This window comes from Hevea brasiliensis, chromosome 7, assembly GCF_030052815.1.
Source record: "Hevea brasiliensis isolate MT/VB/25A 57/8 chromosome 7, ASM3005281v1, whole genome shotgun sequence".
NCBI lineage: Eukaryota > Viridiplantae > Streptophyta > Magnoliopsida > Malpighiales > Euphorbiaceae > Hevea > Hevea brasiliensis.
The window spans coordinates 2,038,203-2,061,152 of NC_079499.1; the positions used below are offsets into that span (position 1 = coordinate 2,038,203).

The 22,950-nt window shown below is 33.7% G+C and overlaps 2 protein-coding genes and 1 non-coding gene across 3 annotated transcripts; all 3 read left to right on the top strand.

The window, feature by feature from the left end:
- The first annotated feature begins 341 nt into the window (after positions 1-341).
- Positions 342-5,584, top strand: LOC110640461 (serine/threonine protein phosphatase 2A 57 kDa regulatory subunit B' theta isoform-like). The gene is made up of 3 exons (XM_058149650.1): positions 342-587; positions 774-2,463; positions 4,706-5,584. Exons 2-3 carry the CDS (start codon positions 1,249-1,251, stop codon positions 5,063-5,065), a joined length of 1,575 nt encoding a protein of 524 aa, XP_058005633.1. The 5' UTR covers positions 342-587; positions 774-1,248; the 3' UTR covers positions 5,066-5,584.
- A 1,160-nt stretch (positions 5,585-6,744) lies between these two features.
- Positions 6,745-6,817, top strand: TRNAF-GAA (transfer RNA phenylalanine (anticodon GAA)). Its single transcript has one exon. It is a non-coding gene; the product is annotated as a tRNA-Phe (tRNA).
- A 2,352-nt stretch (positions 6,818-9,169) lies between these two features.
- LOC110640472 (stemmadenine O-acetyltransferase-like) lies at positions 9,170-10,552 on the top strand. The gene has a single exon (XM_058150473.1). The coding sequence runs from the start codon at positions 9,170-9,172 to the stop codon at positions 10,550-10,552; it is 1,383 nt and encodes a 460-aa protein (XP_058006456.1).
- Positions 10,553-22,950: the final 12,398 nt, after the last annotated feature.

The following is a 22,950-nucleotide window of genomic DNA, read 5'->3' on the forward strand; positions in this document are numbered from 1 at the left end:
TTATATTACAAAATATTTTTATTAATTAAAATTAACACAATCATTTTTTATTAAGTTAAACAAATTTATAAATTAAATTATAAAAAATAATATCAAAAATATATATAATTAAAAAAATATATTTTAAATAAATTATAATATATAATTTAAATATTAAAAGTTTAACAATTTCACCCAAATCTTTAAGTGTTTAGCTTTTTTTAGTACAATCAGATGGCAACGTATGTTATAGCAAAATTGCACAGTTGACTGTCTGATACTGTTCGATAAAACATTTACCAAATCAATTTTTTTTTTCCTTAAAGAAAAAGCACAATAATCTTTATTTTACGTTCCTTATCGTGTTCATTAAAATAATTCCCATTTGAATTTCTTTTTGAAAATTATTTTTCTTTAATCTTCTCATGGGTTCCATTTACGGCCTGTGAAGTGTTGAAGGGGGCTGCTGGGGCTGCTTTAGCCACTTATGCTCTCTCTCTCTCTCTCTCTCTCTCTCTCTCTCTCTCTCTGGTCCATAGTAAGCGAGTAAAAGGGAAAGGAAAGGAAAACTAAAGCCTTTCTTGCTATGCTTCTCTTTCAAGTCTCTTGTAAGTATCAAACATTCTTGTTTTCTTCTAATGTGATCTGGGTTTGCTTCATTTTAATCGCTTCTTTTCTTTTTTTATTGTTTTGTTTTTGACTTTTATTTCACTTATTTTCCAATTATTTTCCCTTAGTTTTGGTGTTGGATTTTTGTCTAATAATGCTATTTTGTTGTTTCTGATCGAACCCAGATCATACCCCTGTCTGATTCAGCTGTGTTAGCCGCTGTTTTTGGTATGCAGGACACAAAGAAGCTTTATTGTGTGTGTGATTTATATGGGAAGTTTGTTACTGTTATTGTTTCAGTTTTTGCATCTGGGTTACTGAATTTGACGTCAAAGGGTCTCGATTCCTGTTCTTGGATTTTGTAGAGATAAAAGAGCTTATCCCCAATTCTCCAGATGATGATATGTGGAAATAAGCAGCTTTCTTTCGATGCTTTAACTAATGCTTCTGGGTTTTGCTTAGTTTGTGTTAGGAAGTGGGTTTCTGTATAGGTGGGTTTGTTTTCTTGTAGTTTGATATGGATTTTTTGCACCTTTGTGCTGTTCTCTGATCGTGAAGTTGAGTTTTTGTCCTTCTAATGGATTAAAATCTGCTTCAGAGAAGTCTCTAAACACAGCCGGGTTTGTAGGAATTTTTATACTTGTATATAACTTTTGAGTTATGATCAAGCAAATACTTGGTAGGCTTCCACGGAAGCCATCTAAATCATCTGAGAATCGTGAATTTGGTGGTCCATCTGCACCTTCAAATACTTCCATTACTTCTAGGAGCAGTGATCTTGTGAATAATAGGCCTGTCACTTTAAACAATGCATCTCCTCCGGCCTCTGACTCTGCTTCATATTTAGGTTATGGTCATGGCAGTAAACCTACCCAGGCTTTGAGTCCAAAACTGAATGGCAATTCAGTAATTAGTCCTTATGAGCCATTGCCAGGATTTAAGGATGTCCCCAATTCTGAGAAGCAGAATTTGTTTATTAGAAAGCTGAAATTGTGTTGTGTGGTATTCGACTTCAATGATCCAACTAAGAATTTGAAAGAAAAGGACATCAAGCGCCAGACATTGGTGGAGCTTGTGGATTATGTAACTTCTGCAAATTGGAAGTTCTCAGAAACTGTCATCGAAGAAAGTATAAAGATGGTATCTGTGAATTTATTTAGGTCACTTACTCCACAACCCCGTGAGAATAAGGTTTTAGAAGCCTTTGATCTGGAAGAGGAGGAACCCTTGATGGACCCTGCATGGCCTCACTTGCAAATTGTGTATGAATTCTTTCTGAGGTTTGTTGCATCTCCTGAGACAGATGCAAAGTTGGCTAAGAGGTACATTGATCACTCTTTTGTTCTCAAGTTGTTAGATCTCTTTGATTCTGAGGATCCAAGGGAGAGGGAGTACCTGAAGACAATTCTACATCGCATCTATGGGAAGTTTATGGTTCATCGCCCATTTATCAGGAAGGCTATTAACAACATCTTCTTCCGTTTTATTTTTGAAACAGAGAAACATAATGGGATTGCAGAACTTTTAGAGGTTTTAGGGAGTATAATCAATGGGTTTGCTCTGCCTCTAAAAGAAGAACATAAATTGTTCCTTGTTCGGGCACTAATCCCCCTTCATAAACCAAAGTGCTTACCTATGTACCATCAGCAGTTATCATACTGCATTACACAGTTTGTGGAAAAAGACTGCAAGCTTGCAGACACTGTTATAAGGGGTTTATTGAAGTACTGGCCTATCACTAATAGTTCCAAGGAGGTGATGTTCCTAGGTGAGCTGGAGGAAATCTTAGAAGCGACCCAGCCAGCAGAATTTCAAAGATGTATGGTACCCCTGTTCCATCAGATAGCTCGTTGCTTGAGCAGTTCACACTTCCAGGTAATAAACCATCAACACCTAATATTTGCCTCCTTTAATTCTTATGGAATTAACATCTTACATTGAAGAATGCTTCAAAATGTTGTCCGATAACAATTGCTTTTGTGTGTGTGTGTGTGTGTGTGAAATATTTGCAGTTTGGAATTTGATCATGTGGTTTTCCTTCGACGTGGTGTCACCTTTTTAGTTAGACTTGAAAAGCCTGATATGCTGTAGTTATAATTATGTGCATTATGCTTTAGCTTTAAAAGGTTGCTTTTTGCTCAGATCTCTTTTATTACTTTTTTGTCATTTCCATTTCCAGATGATAGAAGAAATGGCTGTTGAAAAGTTGTTTTAAATTTGTGTGCTTATCCTATAACATCTATGTGCCAATTTTCTGCTGTTATAATCGGGATATTACCCTTAATATGTGAATTTAGGCATATGCATTTTTGTGGTTAAAAACATTTTCATTTTTCTGCTTTGATTGATGTTGTAGATAAAATAAGTTCATGTGCCTTGTACTCCCAAACTTGCTAATTTTTTAATTGTAGAGTAAATGTGTTTGATTATGTGTATGTACATCTCATTTTCGTCTTGACAAGATAAAGCATTTTATAGATGGTACCACATATGAACCTATGGGGTCATATTTTTTTAACAACTACCATAATTATTTTGCTCCATTAGAATGGTAGAATGGAATTCAAATGCTGAGATGCTGACTCTCAGTTATCTTTATTTTCACTCAGCCAATGGAGATGATTGAATAAAATATATATGCAGCTTGTCTGGCTGCTGAATACCTTGAAATATTATTTGCAGTCAGTAAAACGGAAAAACAGTATCATCTTTTAGCTGGCATAGAGGTAGCACATTCTTTTTCCTGGCTGAGGGTTGATACATCCATATGACTTGTATTTAGGGGCTATTAATATTGTTTAAGATATGGAGGTGTATTATAAGTCCTTAGATGAAAAGAAAACAAGAACAAAAAGCAACACAAAAGATTCATGATACAGAATTTTTATTTTTTTATGGAGACAACTTTGGCACCTTTGATGATTTATCTTTCCCTGGTTCAGTCCTTCTCAAAAAAAAAAAAAACCCCGAAGAGTTATAACAGGTAAAAGGACAAAAAGTTAACATACCAAACATGCTTCAAGTCTGTATTCATAGAGGACTTTGCACTCTCAACTGAACAAATTTCAAGTTCCCATGTGACATTTTCTGATGCTTGCAAATTGCATTGAATCTGTTAGCATTACTATGCTCAAACTTCAATTGCGTTAGAAATTGAACTGCATTTTGTACTATGATATTATGGTCTCTTTCTCAAGATTGAATTTCTGAATGGTCCCAACTCATGTTGTATATAAAAAAAAGTATTTTAGTTGCCATGTGTCAGTAAATATGAATTTCATGGCTTGGTGGATCTTGATGCATTTGTGTTGCTGATGGTGATACTTTGGTGGTTGTAGCAGTCAAGTGACTGCAGTAACTTGCTCACTGTTGTGTGGTGGTATGGCAAAGCCATCATGACAGCAAGGATTGTAATTTGACCATGTGCTTGTGATATTCTTGGGCTGCAGTGGTTTAATTGTAAAGGTATTAGTAAAGCAGTGAAGATCAGTTTTGCATTTTAGATTATTTAGACATACATGAATATTTTCTTGGCTATAAGTATGTTGGTGATAAGCTTTTTCATTGGCAGGGCCAATTCAAAAGAACATTGTTTGTAGCAGTTGTGTATTTGTTTTTTCACCCTCCTTTAGGCCCTATTTTGGGTATGAGAGGAAGGTATGGAGAGAGCAAAAGACATCTTCAACTAGGATACAACATTTAGGCATGCACTCGTTTAATTCTGCATTAACTGACCTTTTGAATTTTACCATTTATGTAGGTAAATCTAGATTGTACATTACATGTTGTCTTCTTCTGGTCTTATGGGTGACTGTGGACTTAATTATTATGGAATATTATAGTTATGGTGGGTTAAGTCTATATGGAAGGTAAGATTGTATATGGTACACGTGTGGGTCATCAAGTAATTTCACATGAGGGCCTCTAGAGAAGGATTGGTAAATAACTAATCTATGTACTATTGTTGATTAATATACAAGTAAAATTCCGAAACTGAAGGGAGGATTTTGGACTTGAAAGCCATAACCATGTATTTATATTAGATTCCACCTCTTATTGGTCATTCATGCTGCACCTTTTCTAATTTAAAATTCTGCTAAATGATCTTCTTCTTCAGGTGGCAGAAAGGGCTTTGTACTTGTGGAACAATGATCATATTGAGAATTTAATCAGACACAACCGAAAAATTATACTGCCCATAATCTTCCCTGCCTTGGAAAAGAATGGACGTAACCATTGGAATCAGTTGGTCCAGAGCTTAACTGTTAATGTTCGCAAGATCTTTGCTGATATTGATCCTGAGCTGTTTGAAGAGTGCTTAAAGCAGTTTGAAGAAGAGGAAGCAAAGGCTGATGATCTGAAAGCGAAACATGAAGCCACATGGAAGTGCTTAGAAGAGATTGCTGCAAAAAAAGCTGCAAGTAGTGAAGCAGTGCATGTTCCCCACACTGTACCCACCCTAACAACTTCAGGCTAGAGCTATAGGGATATCCATGTTTTGTATAAAGTATTCATTTTTATTGATTGGTCTAGGAGCCAAAAGATGGTTATCAAGCTTTAAAAGATAGAAAAAAAATGTCCAATTTCTTTGTCGCTGCCCTCCAATTTTTTCTGGTTCTCAAAGTCCTGAAATTCAGGGGAAACCTTTGTTAAGCAATGGAGTTGAGAAGCCATTTGCTCGTGGGGATCTTATACAAGGTACATTTGGAGCAGGAGTTAACAAGTTGTGCTCCACATTTATGATGAGGAAAAGGGGACATAACTAGTTAGTTTGGCCTTCTTATAGTTGATATTTAAGCGTCTCAAGGAGCTACAAATCACAGGTACTTAAGCACTCAGTCTTGATTTTAATTGTTTTTGATGTACTTACTGAATTTCTTTACCTCATATCTTATGTGTATGTATAATATATATATTTATTTTGTAAAATTGAACTTTGTTGGTGTGAATTGGTACTTTTGCAACTATGTTAATTTGAAAGAGTGTGATTCTTTTTCCTCCTCCTCTTCCTCTTGGGTGGGTGGATAGTGAGTAGTGGTGGTGGTTTTATTTATGTGACTTCTTTTTGGATGGGTATTTTACTCTTCCTGCAAAATAGATCCCAAAACATCCAGTTCCTCTACAGTGTATCAATGGTGGTGCAATTTTGTTTTGTATGCCATGCTAAATAATCCACCCTAGAAGAACTGCTTAAACATGATTTGGTTTTCTAGCTTATTTTTCTGTCTGTCTTATTGGTATTGGAAAGAGACAAGGTTTGTATTGTACAATGAGCAGGGTTGATGTTAGACTTTCAATATTTTGCTTCTTTGAAGCAAGCCTAGTGAAAGGAGTACTAGTGCTAACTTCAGCATCCATGGACGGATACAGGACATGTTAAATTGTATTACAGAAAGAGGTAAATTTAGCAAATCAACAATGAAACCAGCACTGCCTGCGTCAAAAAACCAGAATAACACGCAAGTTCTCTTCCATTCTCCTTCTTTCTAGTTTTCATTAGAGTTAAAACTACTTTTCAGGAAATATTATTATTAGTTTAGATGATTTTGAAAAAAAAAAAAAAACAGTTTTGTAATTTTAATACTCATAAAAACTAATTAAATTTTGTTTTAAATTATTTTTTATTAGTCCATTTAATATATTTAAAAAAAAATAATTTTCTCAAACGATAATTGTAACAATAATGATCAACACAAATAATGGTGGATTTAATTTAGAGAATGATTGTCTTCACTTTTAAACTAGGTTAATTAGTTTATAAGCTCTGAAAATAGATTAATTTATTTATATATAATAATTTTTTAATTTATAAGATAAAAAAATATTAGGAGATTTAACTTTTTGTTTTGATATTTATAAGCTAGGTTGATCAAATATTTTATTATATTATCCTTATTAAATTTTATTATAAATATCATTTAATATATTTTTTATAATTTTTTTAATAATAAATTTGTTGATAAATTATTTTTTTATCAAAAATATTAATTATTTATTAATCACTAATAAATACTTTAGCTAAACACATAATTATTTAAAATTTTAACTATTAGATAAGTTAAACATCTTATTCATGGTACTTTTTAAACTATCGGTAAAAATTTAATCATGAGTCATCTTTAATATAACAAATAATTCTCCAAAGGTAGAACACGTGCGGGGATAGCTCAGTTGGGAGAGCGTCAGACTGAAGATCTGAAGGTCGCGTGTTCGATCCACGCTCACCGCATTTCACCTTTTCCCATTGAACAAAAGCCCTATTTTGGTATTCTTATTTTTAATTTTGCTTTCAATATATTAATTAAAAATAGTTGGACTTAGTTATTAATAACTCATCTATTAATTAAAGAAAAATGAATTATCTTTGTCTTCTTGTCAATGCAAGGATTCCTTCCTTGGTCCCTGTTTTTTCCTTGGTGATAATTCAACGGTATTAATTCAATCAATGAAAATGAAAACTCTCTCTTTATTAATTAAAATTTAATTTTGTTGAAAAATATTTTAAAATTATTTATCTTAAATATATTTATAAAATATCTTTTTAAAATTGCCAAAATATTCTACTAAAAATATGGCATAGTCTCTTCTTATCTTTATTTCTATATTTTTTTATATAAATAATTAGCTTATTATATTAAATAATTATTTTTTATTTAAATCTTATTTCATAAAAAAGTAATTATTTAAATTTTTGTACCATACTTTTAAAATTTTTTAAGTTAATTTCAAATATTATAAAACTTTGTTCATTATATTATATATATTTAAAAATTAATTTTTTTATAATATAATATTAAAAATTAAAAATATAATAATATTATTTTGTAAAATTCATTTCAAATTTTATTAAATTTAATAAAATTTAATTTTAATTATAACTCATTCTTAAAATTAAATTTTATTTTTTTTAATTCGATTAAATTTCACAAATTTTTCTGTTCCCAAATTCAACCAAGCAAGCTCAAGGTCCTTTTCAAGTGAGGTCAGCTTGATTTATTGTTGTTTATTTATTTTTCTAAACATAAATATTTAATTAATAAAAGATATAAACTCTTAGACTTTTTTTCATTACAATAAGATAAATATTTAATTAATTTCATAATTATTATTTAGCCCATTGTCCCCTAAGACTCCAAGGTCTGCTTCAGTTTAAGGTTTCAATTGACGTCACCTGAAAGGAGAAAATTATACAATGAGGCAGTTCTACCAACTAGAATGTCCTTGTTCATACAATAATTAAGTCACTTAAATATTAAATAATATTTTAATTAGTATGAAATAACAGAAAATTTAACAAAAAAAAAACTAAATAAAATATTTTTAAAATATAAAAATTAAATAATTAATTTTATTAAAATATAAAAATTAAATAATAATTTAACTTTTTATCTTTACTATACATGATGCCGCTATTAACATTTTCCTTTTATTTTTTAAAATAATTTCACATTTTGATATTTTAACAGTTTGTTGTACCAACTAAAAATAGGGTTTGTTCATTATATAATTTCTCCCTTAAAGGGCTAAAATGCACCACTAAAAAAGTATAATTTAAATAATGTTTAATTAATTTTTATAATTTTTATAATTACAATAATAATTAATTTTTAATTATAAATTAATTAAAATTAATTATATAAATTTTTTTAATTAAACTCTATTTAAATTAAAAATTATAAATATTTTAATATTATTTTAATTTCTTTATATTATTTTATATTTCTCTTTTTATTTCTCACTACTTTTATCATTAACTTATTACACTTTTTTTATTGTGATATTCAATGTTCTGCGCTGAGCAAATTATTTCAATTGACTATTTCTATTTTATTCTTAACATGTATTACATATATTCTTTAATGAATGTGATTACATAACTAACTAACTTATTTAAAAAATTATTTTTTTATAATAATTCTAATATCAATATTAAAAATTAAAGTCAAACAAATTCATTGCTTAGTATTTATTAGCAAGCAAGATAAAAATATTAATATTATCAAATTATAAATAAATTTTAATGTTTAATTTAATTAAATTAAAAAAATGATTATTCGGTTTTTATAATTTTATTTTCTTGCATATGTCGTAGTCAATAATAATTATTTTTTTTTAATATTTTAATTTTTTTTATACAATTAAGTCTGACAAAATTTGAATATTCCGTGGTTTAGGCATTCCTAGCTCTTGTATTTTTTAACCAATTAACTATTGATAGTATATAATTAAAATTAGTTTCAAAATTCTTTTCAAGAAAAAAGAAAGTTTAAAAATTAAAAATTTAAGCCAAATTGATAATAGGAAATTAATTTATGAACTGGGCCTCTAAGTAGGTCGAATATGCAAGAGGAAGATGCTGCAGAGGAGAGTTTTCTCATGAGATCTCAAGAGTGATGCCATTTTTACGATTAAATTCCACAAAATACAACACCAAAGCTGAAAAAAATAGTACCTATAGCATCTTGTATCTGCACCTAATTGCAGGACCAGGAATCTGTAACAAGATCTAACAAGCTCTCATCTTTCAAAATCATTATCTGGTGAAGGACTCAACTGTCCAAGTATTATTTTTAGGACAATAATGCAAAGTGCAACCCCTTATTATCTAACCCCTGCAGAATTCCAAGGCAAGTGTTCAAGATCATCCATCCGAATACCAATTCAGATTGAGAAGGCTATGGCAATGAAAGTTGAGATCATTCACAAAGAAACCATCAAACCTTCTTCTCCAACCCCACCTGACCTCAAAACCGTCAAGCTTTCTCTTCTGGATCAGTTCACTCCTGTTTCTTATATACCACTAATTCTCTTTTACCCTGCATGTGCTGAAAGATCACAAATGCTAAAGACATCGTTATCTGAAACCTTAACTCTCTGGTACCCACTTGCGGGCAGGCTCAAAGATAATGCCTATGTAGAGTGTGAAGATCAAGGAGCCGAATATCTTGAAGCTCGCATCAATTGTCCTCTCTCAGAGTTTCTCAACAAACCTGACGTAGAGGTGCTAAAGCAATTACTGCCTGCGGCTGTAGAAACTCCTGAAGCAGCAACAGGTAATCTTTTACGTGTCCAAACCACTTTCTTTGACTGCGGTGGCTTGGCAATTGGAGTTTGTATCTCGCACAAGATGGCTGATGCAGCCACAGTAATGACATTCATCAGGAGCTGGGCTGCAACAGCTAATGGCTCAAGTGAACTGGTGCGTCCACTATTCATGGGCGCGTCTACTTTCCCACCAATAGACATGTCAATTCCAATGGTCCCAGTGAAACTGATGCAACGAAAGTGCATCACAAAAAGGTTTGTGTTCAGTGGCTCGAAAATTGCTGCTTTGAGGACCAAAGTTGCCAGTACAAGCGTGCCAAAGCCATCGAGGGTGGAAGCTGTGTCGGGGCTTATCTGGAAGGGTGTAATGACTGCGGTAAGATCAAACTCGGGATGTTTCAGGCCATCCGTATGGGCATTTTCTGTGAATTTGCGTAAGAGGCTGGTCCCGGCCTTAGCAGAAAACTACTCGGGCAACTGCGTGGTGGGGTTCATTGGTCCAAAGATTATGGAAGATAAAGAACTAGAATTGCAAGGGCTAGTGGGTAGAATAAGCAAAGAAATGGATAAATTTGGTGAAAATTATGCGAAAAAACTTCAGGTGAAGGGAGCTTTATTAGCAATTCGTGAGTTTTCAAAGGAGTTTGGAGAGATTGCCACTAGTGATAATATAGACTTCTATATCTGCTCTAGCTGGTGCAAATACGGCATATATGATACTGATTTCGGATGGGGAAGGCCCATATGGGTGAGCAAAACTAGCAGAAAAGTAAGGAATGTTGCTATTTTGATGGATACAAGTGATGGCGATGGAATAGAAGCATGGTTGACTTTGAGTGAAGAAGACATGGCCTTGCTCGAATCTAACCAAGAGCTGCTTGAATTTGCTGCGCTGAATCCTAGTGTACCTCTTAGCTAGTGTACTTCACAGCTGGCGCACTTCTTTGTTTTTATTCCAAGGATTTCATCTACCCATTTACGTTCAAATTAAAATAACGTATGCTCCACGTAAACAGATTGTCTTCTTCTTCTGCCCAAGTAACAGGACAACACAACCTTTCCTGTCTTGATTTTCTTTAAATTTGAAACAGAATGCTTTTCATAGCTGCCTGTGATGTGTCTATTGGTATGTAATAACAGTTACACATTAGATAGCCTGGAATATTCGTATCCAGGCTTATATCAAGTAAAGTTGATAGATCATGTTCAAAACAAGATAAATCTTTTTAATCTATGTTAAAACTTTAAATTGTGAATCGATGTTTATATGACAGTGGATTCAATCGATGTTCTTGCAAATGATTTATTCCCATGGAAGCCTCTTTAAGTAGTACCTTGGTGGTACGGATCACATTTTTTGAGTATAAAGGAATCTCAATTGCTGTGTGCATAAGATCCTGGACATGGCAGCATGCATTCTTTCATCAACGACAGGGCTGTGTGGCTCGAAACTCAGGCCAGGAAATGTGTCCTGAGTTCAATATCGGGTCTTAATGATCCACCTTTTAACCTACCAATCAAGAAGAATCATCAGCCTCGCAAGAAAGTGAACTGTGCTTCCAGGTATAGCCAAACTGAACTACTTATAATATATATATATATATATATATATATATATATATATATATATATATATATATATATATATATATATATATATTTCAAAAATATGAAAAATGCACGTATAAAATAGATTTTTACGGCATTCTTTTATTTAGCATAATATAATATAGTTTTTTATATAAAAAAAATAAAAATCATATTAAAATATTTAAATAAATTTAGAGCATTGTGCTTTGGTTCTTACAGTATCGTTTTTTTTTTTATTTTTATTTTTGTTGATCCAGTTTTCTTATTCAAAAGAACTAAAATAATGCACCTTTACTTTCAATATTAAAAAAATAAATATAAAAAATACTAATAATTATAATAATACGAATAAACTTATATATATATATAAAATGGTTTTTTAAACTTTGCAGGGTATTTGACAGTAGCATAGCATTACTAATTATTGAAATAAAATTTCTAATCATATAATCCACTTATATATCAATATATTTTCAATACATGATTTTTTATATTATTTAATTAAAAAAAATTTAATCGATTTTTATTAATATTATTAAAAGTAGAATAATTGAAAATAAAATAAAATTTAATTTTTATATTAAAATATAATAAAATATCATAATATCAAATTTAAGTATCTATTCATTTTAAATTGTTATCTATTTAAACAAAATTTATACCATTATCTAATTATTTATATATAAAAATATTTAAAATTATATTAAAGAATAAAATTAATATAAAATTATAACTATATATAAATATAAAATATCTGAAATATTTTATAAATTTCCCATTCTGTATACTTGCAAGTGGTTAAGTCCTTGTCATGCAAGTTCGAAATACAGCGTGATCATTGATTTATTCAGGTTTGAGACTTTGAATTTTTAAATATACATAATTATCTTCTAGCAATAGAGTCTAGTAATATGTTATGTTCCTTTATTAACATTTGGTAGTTTAATCTATTCTATGGGTTACAGAGCTAACAAGTTATCGAAGGGCATTATGACCAAAGTTTTTTTTTTAATTGTTCAAAATAAAAAATGACAAGTTACTACTCAAAAAATTATTATACCCTACTCGGATCATCTCTTAATAGAAAGCTTTAATTGCCTATATTTTTTTTTCTCTTATGATTTTTGTTAATTAATTACCAATTTTTTATTTAAAAAATAATTTTTTTATTTATTGTTTTCTTTCAAATATTTTTTTCCATTTCTCTTCTTATTATTTTTATTATTAATTTATCACAATTTTGTACCGAAACATTCAATAGGTACCCATTTTGGATATATCCAACAATTTAAATTGATATTTTCTCATTTTATTATTAACATATATTACATATAATTATACCTAATTAACGTAATTAAATAATTATTTCCCTCAATATTAACTCTATTTAATATCAATATTAAACAGCCAAAAATAAGTCAAACAAGTTGATTGCTTAGTATTATTAGCATAAGCAAGATAGAAGATTAATAAAGTAAAATTATTAATAAATTTTAATTCTGTAATATTAAAAAGCAAGATAGAAGATTAACAAAATAAAATTATTAATAAATTTTAATTTCGTAATATTAAAAAGTAAAGGTGTTAAGTTTAAATTCAACAAAAGCAAAATTAAAAAGTGATTATGAATTTTTTATTTTATTTTATTTTATTTGCATATTTCTTAGTCAATAAAATTTTTTCCCTTTTTTAAATAATATTTCAATTTCTTTTTCCTTCTTTTGCATATGCACAAACGTCAAGTTTTGGATTAGCCAGCTAATATTTGTGAGATACACAATATATTTAAAATTATATTTTTTACTATAATTTTAATTTTTAATTAATTTTAAGATAAAAAATTTTAAATTGTTTATAATAAAATGAAATGTACAAAAATTGAAGAAACATAAAAAGCAAATTTATGAAAATTTAATAATTAAATTAAAATTAATTAAATAAGCACAAAAAATGAGATATAAAGTCAATAATAAAGATACTGATAATGAAATCAAAATTAAATAAAATAAATATTAATTAAATAAATATGAAAAGGAAGATTAAATAAATAAATAAACATTAATTAAATAAACGTACAAAAGTTTAAGAAACATTAAAAAGAAAATTTAAAAAAATTCAAGAATCAAATAAATATTATTTAAATAAAGATGAAAATTGAGATAGAAATGATAAAAGATAATTAAAAAGAAAATTAAATTAGATTTAAATAGCACAAAGGATAATAACTATTATAATTATAAAACATATCAATTTTTGTATAATAAATGTCACGTGTCAAAACTAAGAAAAATATGTCCACTATAATTATAAAGAAGATAAATTTTTATCTAAATCTGATCTATCATGAACTCTAAGAACAAACACGTGGGATCTATATATTTAATAAGTAGGTTTCATTATACATCATTGTGTTTTGGGGATTTAGAGTGGACCGAGTTTAGATAAAAAAAAATAATATATCAATCTCAGTATGATAAGTGCCACATGACAAAATAAAAAAAAAAAAAAAAACGTTCACATGACAATACCACAACAAAGTTTGTCTACTTTATATATATGTGTGTATGTGTGTGAGTGATAAATAAAAAGAAAACAAATTGAGAATTAAATATTCAACATAAAAGATAATAATTACTATAATTGTAAGGTATAAAAAATCTTTATTTGATAAGTATCATATGGCAACAACAAAATAAAATTATGTTTACATGACAACACCATACAAAATTCTGTCTGTCTCATATATATATATATATATATATTGATTCTAAAATATATAATTTCTAAATTTTTATAATTAAATGAAATGTACAAAAATTCAAAAAACATTGCAAAGGAAACTTATAAAAATTTTACAATTAAATAAAAATTAATTAAATAAATATGAAAATTGAGATATAGTGACAATAATAAAGATATTTAAAAAGAAATAAAATAAAAATTAAATACTTGATATAAAAGACAATAATTATTATAATTATAAAATATATTAATATCCATACGGTAAGTGCCGCATAGTAAAATTAAAAAAAAAAGTTATGTCACACAACAACACCATAAAAAAATTTGTCAATTATAAATATTTATTTATTTATTTATTTATTTTTCTTAAGCCATCAGTTTGGCCATTCCTATCATAACTTAATTATAAGCGATCTACTCTAAGCTTCTCCATAATTTATTTGGTCAAATTAGCATATATTCGATCCCTTAATCAAGCATGAATTATCGGATTTTTTTCCCTTAAATAATCTAATTAATAATTCATCTAATTTTATGAGTGATAAATTTTATGAACAAACCATATTTATGAGTCAAACTTATTAATCGAAGGCCTAATTATAAAAATAGGCCAAATCTTTTCATATTTTGGTAATTTAATTTAAATGTTTAAATTTTAATAAAATTAGGTAAATTTCTAAAAGTTTTATCAAAATTTCGTTAATTTAATTTTGAACTCTAATTTTTAATTTATTTATAGCTATTATTGGAAATTTAACTTTATCAAATTTACTAATTTTTTTTTTTCATAATTTCATTTTAATAATTATTAAGTATCAACTAGTCATATTGCTTGAGTAAATTATTTTTTATTTTATTTTAATATTTATTTTCATATTTATATTTTTAAAATCATACTAAAATTTGATTAATATTAAAATTTTCAATCAATCTGTTAAATAAAAATTAAATTTTATTAAAATTTTGAACATAGTATTGTTGGTTCATCACTAAATGATAAAAGACATAATAAATGTCACGACCCAACTTATGGGCCGGACCAGCACTAGGACCTGGGCCAGTCTAAAGCTCCCGAGGCCCATAGTAAGCCTAACTATTCCTTAACCTAACTTTAAGGCCCATTTGGGCCCAATTTCAAGAATTCAACCGGACAGAGTCCGGCCATAAAGTGGACTTTTCAACGGAAAGTTTTTGACTCACCCGACCTATAAACACAATATATAATCAATTGGGGAGCTCAGCTCACCCTCCTCATACTCATAACCACATAAAATAAATGGGAGCTCAGCTCTCTCATCCAGTCTAACAAACATGCATATAATAAGTTTACAAGTCCAACATGTTAATTATATTATAAACCCGAATCAAATGAATATTTCTAACACATGTGAAAATTCTATAAGGTAACAGAATTATACAAACATTAATAAATGACCTGCGAGGGAGAAAAGCAGGTTAACCTCAACAATATCCTCCTGTGGCCTGGAAAAATATTGAACAGGAGTGAGTGTTCGACTCAGAGAGTAAAATATCAATTTGAACCATAATCTCTATAACTATTTAAAGCTAATGCATCCTGTAGAGTGAAATACAACATCAACAATATTTTCACATCATAACAGCAAAAAGGTAATTTGGAGCACTCACACACTCGATAATGTCAAACAATACATATATGGGAGCTGATCCCCTATACAGCTCTCTTAATCCAACCTATGCCAGCGAAGAACTCAGCTCAGACTTCCACTTAATAACCAAATCGGGGTCCCAGTGAAAAACTCAAGCCGTGTCTATCCCGAAGGACCGGGTCCCAGCGAAGATCTCAAGCCGTGTCTACCCGTCCCATCCATAGCCAACACCACATCACATGCACGCCAACGCACACAAACTGCTCCAAATTACTACAACAACATCCATGGCACTTTAACAGTTGTGAATACAACATAAAATGTGCCTAGAGTTTAACTACATAGATATATACATATAAGTAATGGATGGGCATGCTTGAACATATAATAATAGTGAAATTACAATTAAAATTAATATTTTACTCACATACTTGATAGCGGTCACTGTGGCGGCTGGGCGGAGGAAGAAGACTGTCCCGGCTCACCTGACAATTTTATTACAATCATTTAATAAATTTGACTCAATATAACTAAGAAAAAGACCAAATACGTCCTAAGTCGTGCCGAAAATCCAGCAGAGTCTCCCCTATACCTAGGACCTACCCAACCTGCAAAAGGGCTCAAAACTCACTTCCATAATCACAAATCATACACTCACAACTCAATCACATCACACAGCCCCTCCTGGGCCCATCCAAATAGTCATCAATCACAATATGTAAATTTACAGTTTAATCCTTATAATTGATCATTTTTGCATAAACTGCCCAAATAAGCTCTAAAAATTCTAAAACTTTGCCCCGCTGTCCTTAACAATATTACTATACTATTGCAAAAAGAATCATAATTTTCCAAGCTACCACAAATATTTTATGGATTTTTAATCCCATTTAAGCACTAGAAAATTATGAATTAACAAGGTTTGAGTTTACCTATGCCCATTCTGACTCTGGGGACGCGCTCGGGACATTTGACAATGGTGGGGTAGCCAAAATCTCCATCCAATTAGGAGACTTTTTCGGTAGCCGGTCTGTCTGGCTGGAAATTCACAGACCCGGACAACTGTCGAATTTTTGCGAATTGAAGATACCTACATGAAGCCCACAACACGGGGTTAGTACATAAATTTTACAGAAATTTCTAAGCTCATTTAATGCTCGGAAAAACACTACGAAGTTTCATGGGACCCACCGAAAAACGGTGTTGAAAAAATTTAAAATTTATATCGCCGCAAAGCTCTCAATGAGTGGAGCGCTCTGGTACTCTCGGTTTTCTCGTGGGGTTCACAGTTTGCGAGAAATCTAGCCCAAAAATCAAAATGAGCTAAAACATCCCAGACAAAAATTGGATAAACCGCTAGATGGATTTCGATGTTCTTAGTGTCTATGGAAAGCTCTCGAGGTGTAGATGGGTTTAGACACAAGACCCGGCCCAATCAGTGGTCGGATCTGCCGGATTTTGGCTGGGAAGACGAAGCGGCGCGCTACGCATCTCGTTGCTTTGCGCGACGTTTCCCGGTGTTCCAAACGGCGGCCGGCGGTGGAGGAGGCTGGGGTGGCGCGCCGGCGAGTTGGGGAGGCGGCTGGCCGACGAGGGAAGGTGAGAGGAGAGAGAAAACAAGAGAGAAAGAGAGAGAGGCGACGCGACACGGGAAGAAAAAGAAGAAGGAGAAGGAGAAGGAGCCGGCTCGATTCGGCCGGTATGATCCGGTCCGGTTCGATTCAAGGTACAAAATTTTGAATTTTTTACTCTGTCTTGGGACCGAAAACGAGGTCCAAAAATTTCGAAAAAATTCTAGAAAACTCAGAAAAATTCGTAGACTCCAAATATATTTTTAGTTTTGCCACGTGGTCTTTAAATTAATTTTTTTAAAAATCATCAAAGTTTATATTTTTGGAAAATCGAACCCGATTTCTAAAACCCGAAAAATTTCAAATAATTTCCTAAAATTTAAATAAAGTAAAATATTAATATTTATCCATAAAATAATAAATTTAAAAATTAGGGGTGTTACATTCTTCTCCCCTTACAGAAAATTCGTCCTCGAATTTTACAAAAGGCAGAATAAAGTACAGAATTATACATTGAATAGATAAGGGTACTTGCTACGCATGTCCCGTTCTGACTCCCTGGTGCACTCTTCCACTAACTGGCTCCTCTACAAAACCTTTACCATAGGGATCTGTTTTGATCTTAGCTGCCTCACTTGATAGTCCACTATGGCTATAGGTTGCTCCTCAAATGTCAAGTTTTCCTTCAGCTCTACTACATCCGGCTGTAGCATATGAGAAGGATCAGGAATGTATTTCCTGAGTATGGAGATGTGAAACACAGGATGAACATGAGAAAGGTTTGGTGGTAGCTCCAACCGGTAGGCAACTGCTCAAACTCTATCAGTAACCTCAAAAGGTCCAATATACCGGGGTGCTAACTTGCCCTTCTTTCCAAATCTCATTACTCCCTTCATCGGAGAAACCTTCAGGAATACATAGTCGCCTACTGCAAACTCTACATCCCTCCGTCTGGGGTCTGCATAACTTTTCTGCCTACTGAAAGCTGTTTTCAATTGTTCCCTGATTAAAAGAACTATCTCTGAAGTGTACTGCACTAGGTCTACATCATGCACCTTCGCTTCTCCCATTTCCGTCCAACACAGAGGAGACCTACACTTTCTTCCATATAGTGCCTCATAGGGTGCCATCCCTATGTTGGAATGATAACTATTGTTATAGACAAACTCCACCAAAGCTAGCTGATCATCCCATTGACCTCCAAAATCCAAAACACTCATGCAAAGCATGTCTTCCAGTGTTTGGATTGTCCTTTCGGACTGTTCGTCTGTCTGAGGGTGGAAAGCAGTACTAAAGTTCAACTGTATGCCAAGTGCCTCCTGCAACTTCCTCCAAAACTGAGAAGTGAACTGGGGCCCTCTGTCAGATATTATGGAAGTATGAACTCCATGCAATTTGACTATTTCTCGAATGTAGAGATGGGCGTACTGTGCAACAGAATATGTGGTCTTCACAGGCAAGAAGTGAGCTGATTTAGTCAGACGATCTACAATTATCATATCGAATCATATCCTCGCGTGGTACGAGGCAACCCAGTCACAAAATCCATAGTAATCATTTACCACTTCCATTCTGGGATAGAAAGCTCTTGCAGCTTCCCTGACGGCCTCTAGTGTTCAAACTTTACCTTTTGACAATTCAAGCACTTGGGCACAAAGTTTGCTATGTCTCTCTTCATGCCATTCCACCAATAGCTATCTTTCACATCATGATATATTTTGGTGGAGCCTGGGTGGACATTGTACAGTGTATAGTGTGCCTCTTGCATGATTTCGTTTCTGAGATTGTCCACATCGGGCACACATATCCTAGAACTTTGCATAAGGGCGCCATCATTGGCAAATCCAAACTCACCACCTTCACCTTACTGTACTCTTTCTATGATCTTAATCAATTGTTGGTTTCTGTGCTGGGAAACTCTAACTTTGTCTCGCAAGTCTGGCCTCAGTTAAAAATGAGCCAATAATACCCCCTCATCTGAAAGATCTAGGATTAAACTTTGATCCATCAACTCATGTACTTCCTGAATCAACGGTCTCTTCTCTGCTGAAATGTGCACCAAACTGCCAGAAGATTTTCTGCTCAAAGCATCTGCTACTACATTGGCCTTCCTAGGGTGGTACTGGATGGTACAATCATAGTCCTTCAGAAGCTCCATTCATCTCCTCTGTCTCAAGTTTAAATCCCTCTGTTGGAAGATGTACTTCAAACTCTTATGGTCGGTGTATATCTCGCACACTTCACCATACAGGTAGTGTCTCTAGATTTTTAGTGCAAAAACTACAGCTGCCATTTCCAAATCATGGGTGGGGTAGTTCTGTTTATGCCTCTTCAGCTGCCTTGAAGCATAAGCCACTACTTTTCCATTCTTCATCAAAACACACCCTAAGCCAACTCTGGAGGCGTTACAGTACACGGTATATCCTTCACCACTCATCGGTAGTGTCAACACCGGGGCGGTAGTTAGACACTCCTTATGCTTCTGGAAACTCTCCTCACAGTCATCTGTCCAAATGAATGGAACATTCTTCCGAGTTAACTTAGTAAGGGGAGCCGCTATCCTGGAAAAATCTTGCACAAAACGCCTATAGTAGCCAGTTAGACCCAGAAAACTTCGCACCTCAGTGACTGTTGTAGGCCTAAGCCAATCAGTTACAGCTTCAATTTTCTTGGGATCCACTTGAATACCTTCACTAGAAACCACGTGTCCCAAGAATAAGATGCTTTCTAGCCAAAATTCACATTTTGAAAATTTGGCATATAGCTGGTGCTCCCTCAAAGTGTGCAACACCATCCTCAAGTGCCACACGTGCTTTTCCTCAGTCCGAGAGTATACCAAAATGTCATCTATGAATACGATGACAAAACGGTCCAGGAATGGCCTAAACACCCTGTTCATTAAGTCCATGAAGGCTGCTGGTGCATTAGTGAGTCCAAAAGACATCACCAAGAACTCATAATGACCATATCTTGTCCTAAATGCTGTTTTGGACACGTCCTCATTCATGATTCTCAACTGATGGTAGCCTGATCGCAGGTCTATCTTGGAAAAGAATCTAGCCCCTTGAAGCTGATCAAACAAATCATCGATCCGAGGAAGTAGATACTTGTTTTTTATAGTCACCTTATTCAGCTGTCTATAATCAATACACAACCTCAATGACCTATCTTTCTTTCTCACAAATAGAACAGGAGCGCCCCAGGGTGAAGTGCTCGGACGTATAAAACCTTTGTTCAAAAGCTCCTGTAGTTGTTCCTTTAGCTCTTTCAATTCTGCTAGCATCATCTTGTAAGGCGGCATTGATATGGGGTTTGTACTTGGCACAAAATCAATGCAAAACTCTATTTCCCTCTCTGGTGGTAACCCTGGAAGCTCCTCAGGGAAGACATCCATGAATTATCTGACAACAGGAACATTTTCCATGTTGACACCTTCTACAGATGTATCTCTCACCAATGCCAAATACCCTTGACATCCACGCCTCAACATTTTTCTAACGCTAATTGCTGACACCAAATTATATGGAGCCACGCTCCTATCACTATCAAAACTAAACTCTTCTACACCAAGTATGTGGAAATAGACCTTTTTGTTCATGCAGTCTAAAGTGACATAATGAGTTGCCAACCAATCCATCCCCAAAATTACATTGAAATCTATTACTGGTAGAGGAACCAAGTCTGCTGGGAGGATCTTTTCATCCACTACTATTGGGCTACCCAGAAAAACTATATCTACATCTATGTTGTCACCAAGTGGGGTAGCTACAGACAAAGGGCATTCTAAAATTGTAGGGTTTCTACCCAATCTCATGGCAAACACAGGGGAGACAAATGAGTGCGTAGCACCCGGATCTATCAAAACACGAGCCTCATAGGAACAGACTAGAAGAATACCTGCCACAACTGCATTGGAAGCCTGAGCATCCTGGTGGGTCAGGGTGAAACCCTGAACTTGACCCTTACTTTGAGTGGCAGAACCCTGATAATGACTTCTACCTCCTGATTTGCCTCCAAATCCATGTCCCCTTTGTCCTCGGCCCTGTTTGCAACTGAAATGACTGCCCGCCATGCTGGAAGCACCAGGATACAACTGACGAGGAACATTTGCAATAGAACCCTGTGACCCTATCTGTGGCTCGCTGAATACGGAGCATTCCCTAGCAAAGTGACCTGGTTGGCCACACCTGAAGCATATTCCTGAACCCATCATACAAGGTCCTGAATGTCTTCTTCCGCACTGTGCACAAGGTGCAAAGGAGGATCATGAACCAGACCTAGAACTACTGTACCCCAAACTGTGACCACTGCTGGATCCGTACCCCAGTCTGAATCCTCGAGATTTGTGTCTAAATCCACTCCTCTTATTCTTGCTTCTTCCTCTGTAATTAGTTTGGCCACCACTATCCGTAGTACCTATGTGGGGAACGCCTGAAGAACCCTCTGCTCTATATTTCTTTGCCCTTTCACTGTCATCCATAGCATAGCTAATCTCAATCTGTCTAGCTCAATCAACTACCACATCAAAAGACTGATCAGACATCATGGCCAGGTTTGCATACCTCCTGTCAAGCCCCTTTAGGAATCTCTTCACCTTCATAGTTTCTGTAGCTACTGCTGTAGGGGCATACCTACTCAGTTGTAGAAATTCTGTAGCATATTCATCTACAGACCTGCCATTCTGTCTTAAGGCCTCAAAGGCCCACTACTTTTGATCTCTGAAACTTTCTGGTATAAACCAGTTGATGAACAGTTTCACAAACTGAGTCCACGACAAACCTTCCATCCGAGGTAATATGTAGTCATTTATCCATTGTCTAGGGATAGGCCCCATGACATGCTGCACACACTCAATAAGTCTTCTGTCAGTCAATTGCAATTCTGTTTCTGCCTGTCTGCAGGAATTCAAAAATCGATAGGCATCATCTGACACATCATAAGTACTAGGCACCAACTTCTTAAAATTGATTATCTGTTTGTAAGGTTCCCCTCTTGGTGCGGTGGACTGCTGCTGCTGGAGAGGGTGGACCATATACTGTGCCATTATATCGATGGTTCTCTGCAAACTAGCTAGAGTAGCTGCCATTGGGTCCGTGGAACCCTGTGCCATAAAAGACTGATCCTGAACTGGTGGCAGCTGCTCTTCTACTTGAGCAGCTCTAGGCCTCCTACCCCGCCTCCTTGGGGCAGGCGCCTCATCCTGTGCTGACACCTCGTCAGGCACATCTGGTTCTGGTATAGTGGCAGCTCTCCTGCTTCTACGCATTTTCCTGAAATTCAGTAGCATTAACCTACAAAATTCAAAACTGCACATTACACAGCTCTATAGACTCATATTTACACACAATATATGAACCAGAGACTAGAAGCAAAGATGATAATGCAAGACGAATGTGGACCCTATTTTCCGCATGTGACTCCTATTAGACTCTTCCCAACACTTTAGACAATTTTTCCCTATGAATCTAGAGCCTAAGCTCTGATACCACATTTGTCACGACCCAACCTATGGGCCGGACCGGCACTAGGACCTGGGCCAGCCTAAAGCCCCCGAGGCCCGTAGTAAGCCTAACTATTCCTTAACCCAACTCTAAGGCCCATTTGGGCCCAATTTCAAGAATTCAACTGGACAGAGTCCGGCCATAAAGTGGACCTTTCAACGGGGAGTTTTTGACTCACCTGACTTGTAAACACAATATATAATTAATTGGGGAGCTCAGCTCACCTCCTCATACTCATAACCACATAAAATAAATGGGAGCTCAGCTCCCTCATCCAGTCTAACA

Bases quoted from the DNA above. Each gene is read 5' to 3' on its own strand.
- LOC110640461 (XM_058149650.1), top strand. From the start codon at position 1,249: ATGATCAAGCAAATACTTGGTAGGCTTCCACGGAAGCCATCTAAATCA. The intron at 2,464-4,705 runs GTAATAAACCAT...CTTCTTCTTCAG, and splicing joins TGAGCAGTTCACACTTCCAG to GTGGCAGAAAGGGCTTTGTA.
- LOC110640472 (XM_058150473.1), top strand. From the start codon at position 9,170: ATGCAAAGTGCAACCCCTTATTATCTAACCCCTGCAGAATTCCAAGGC.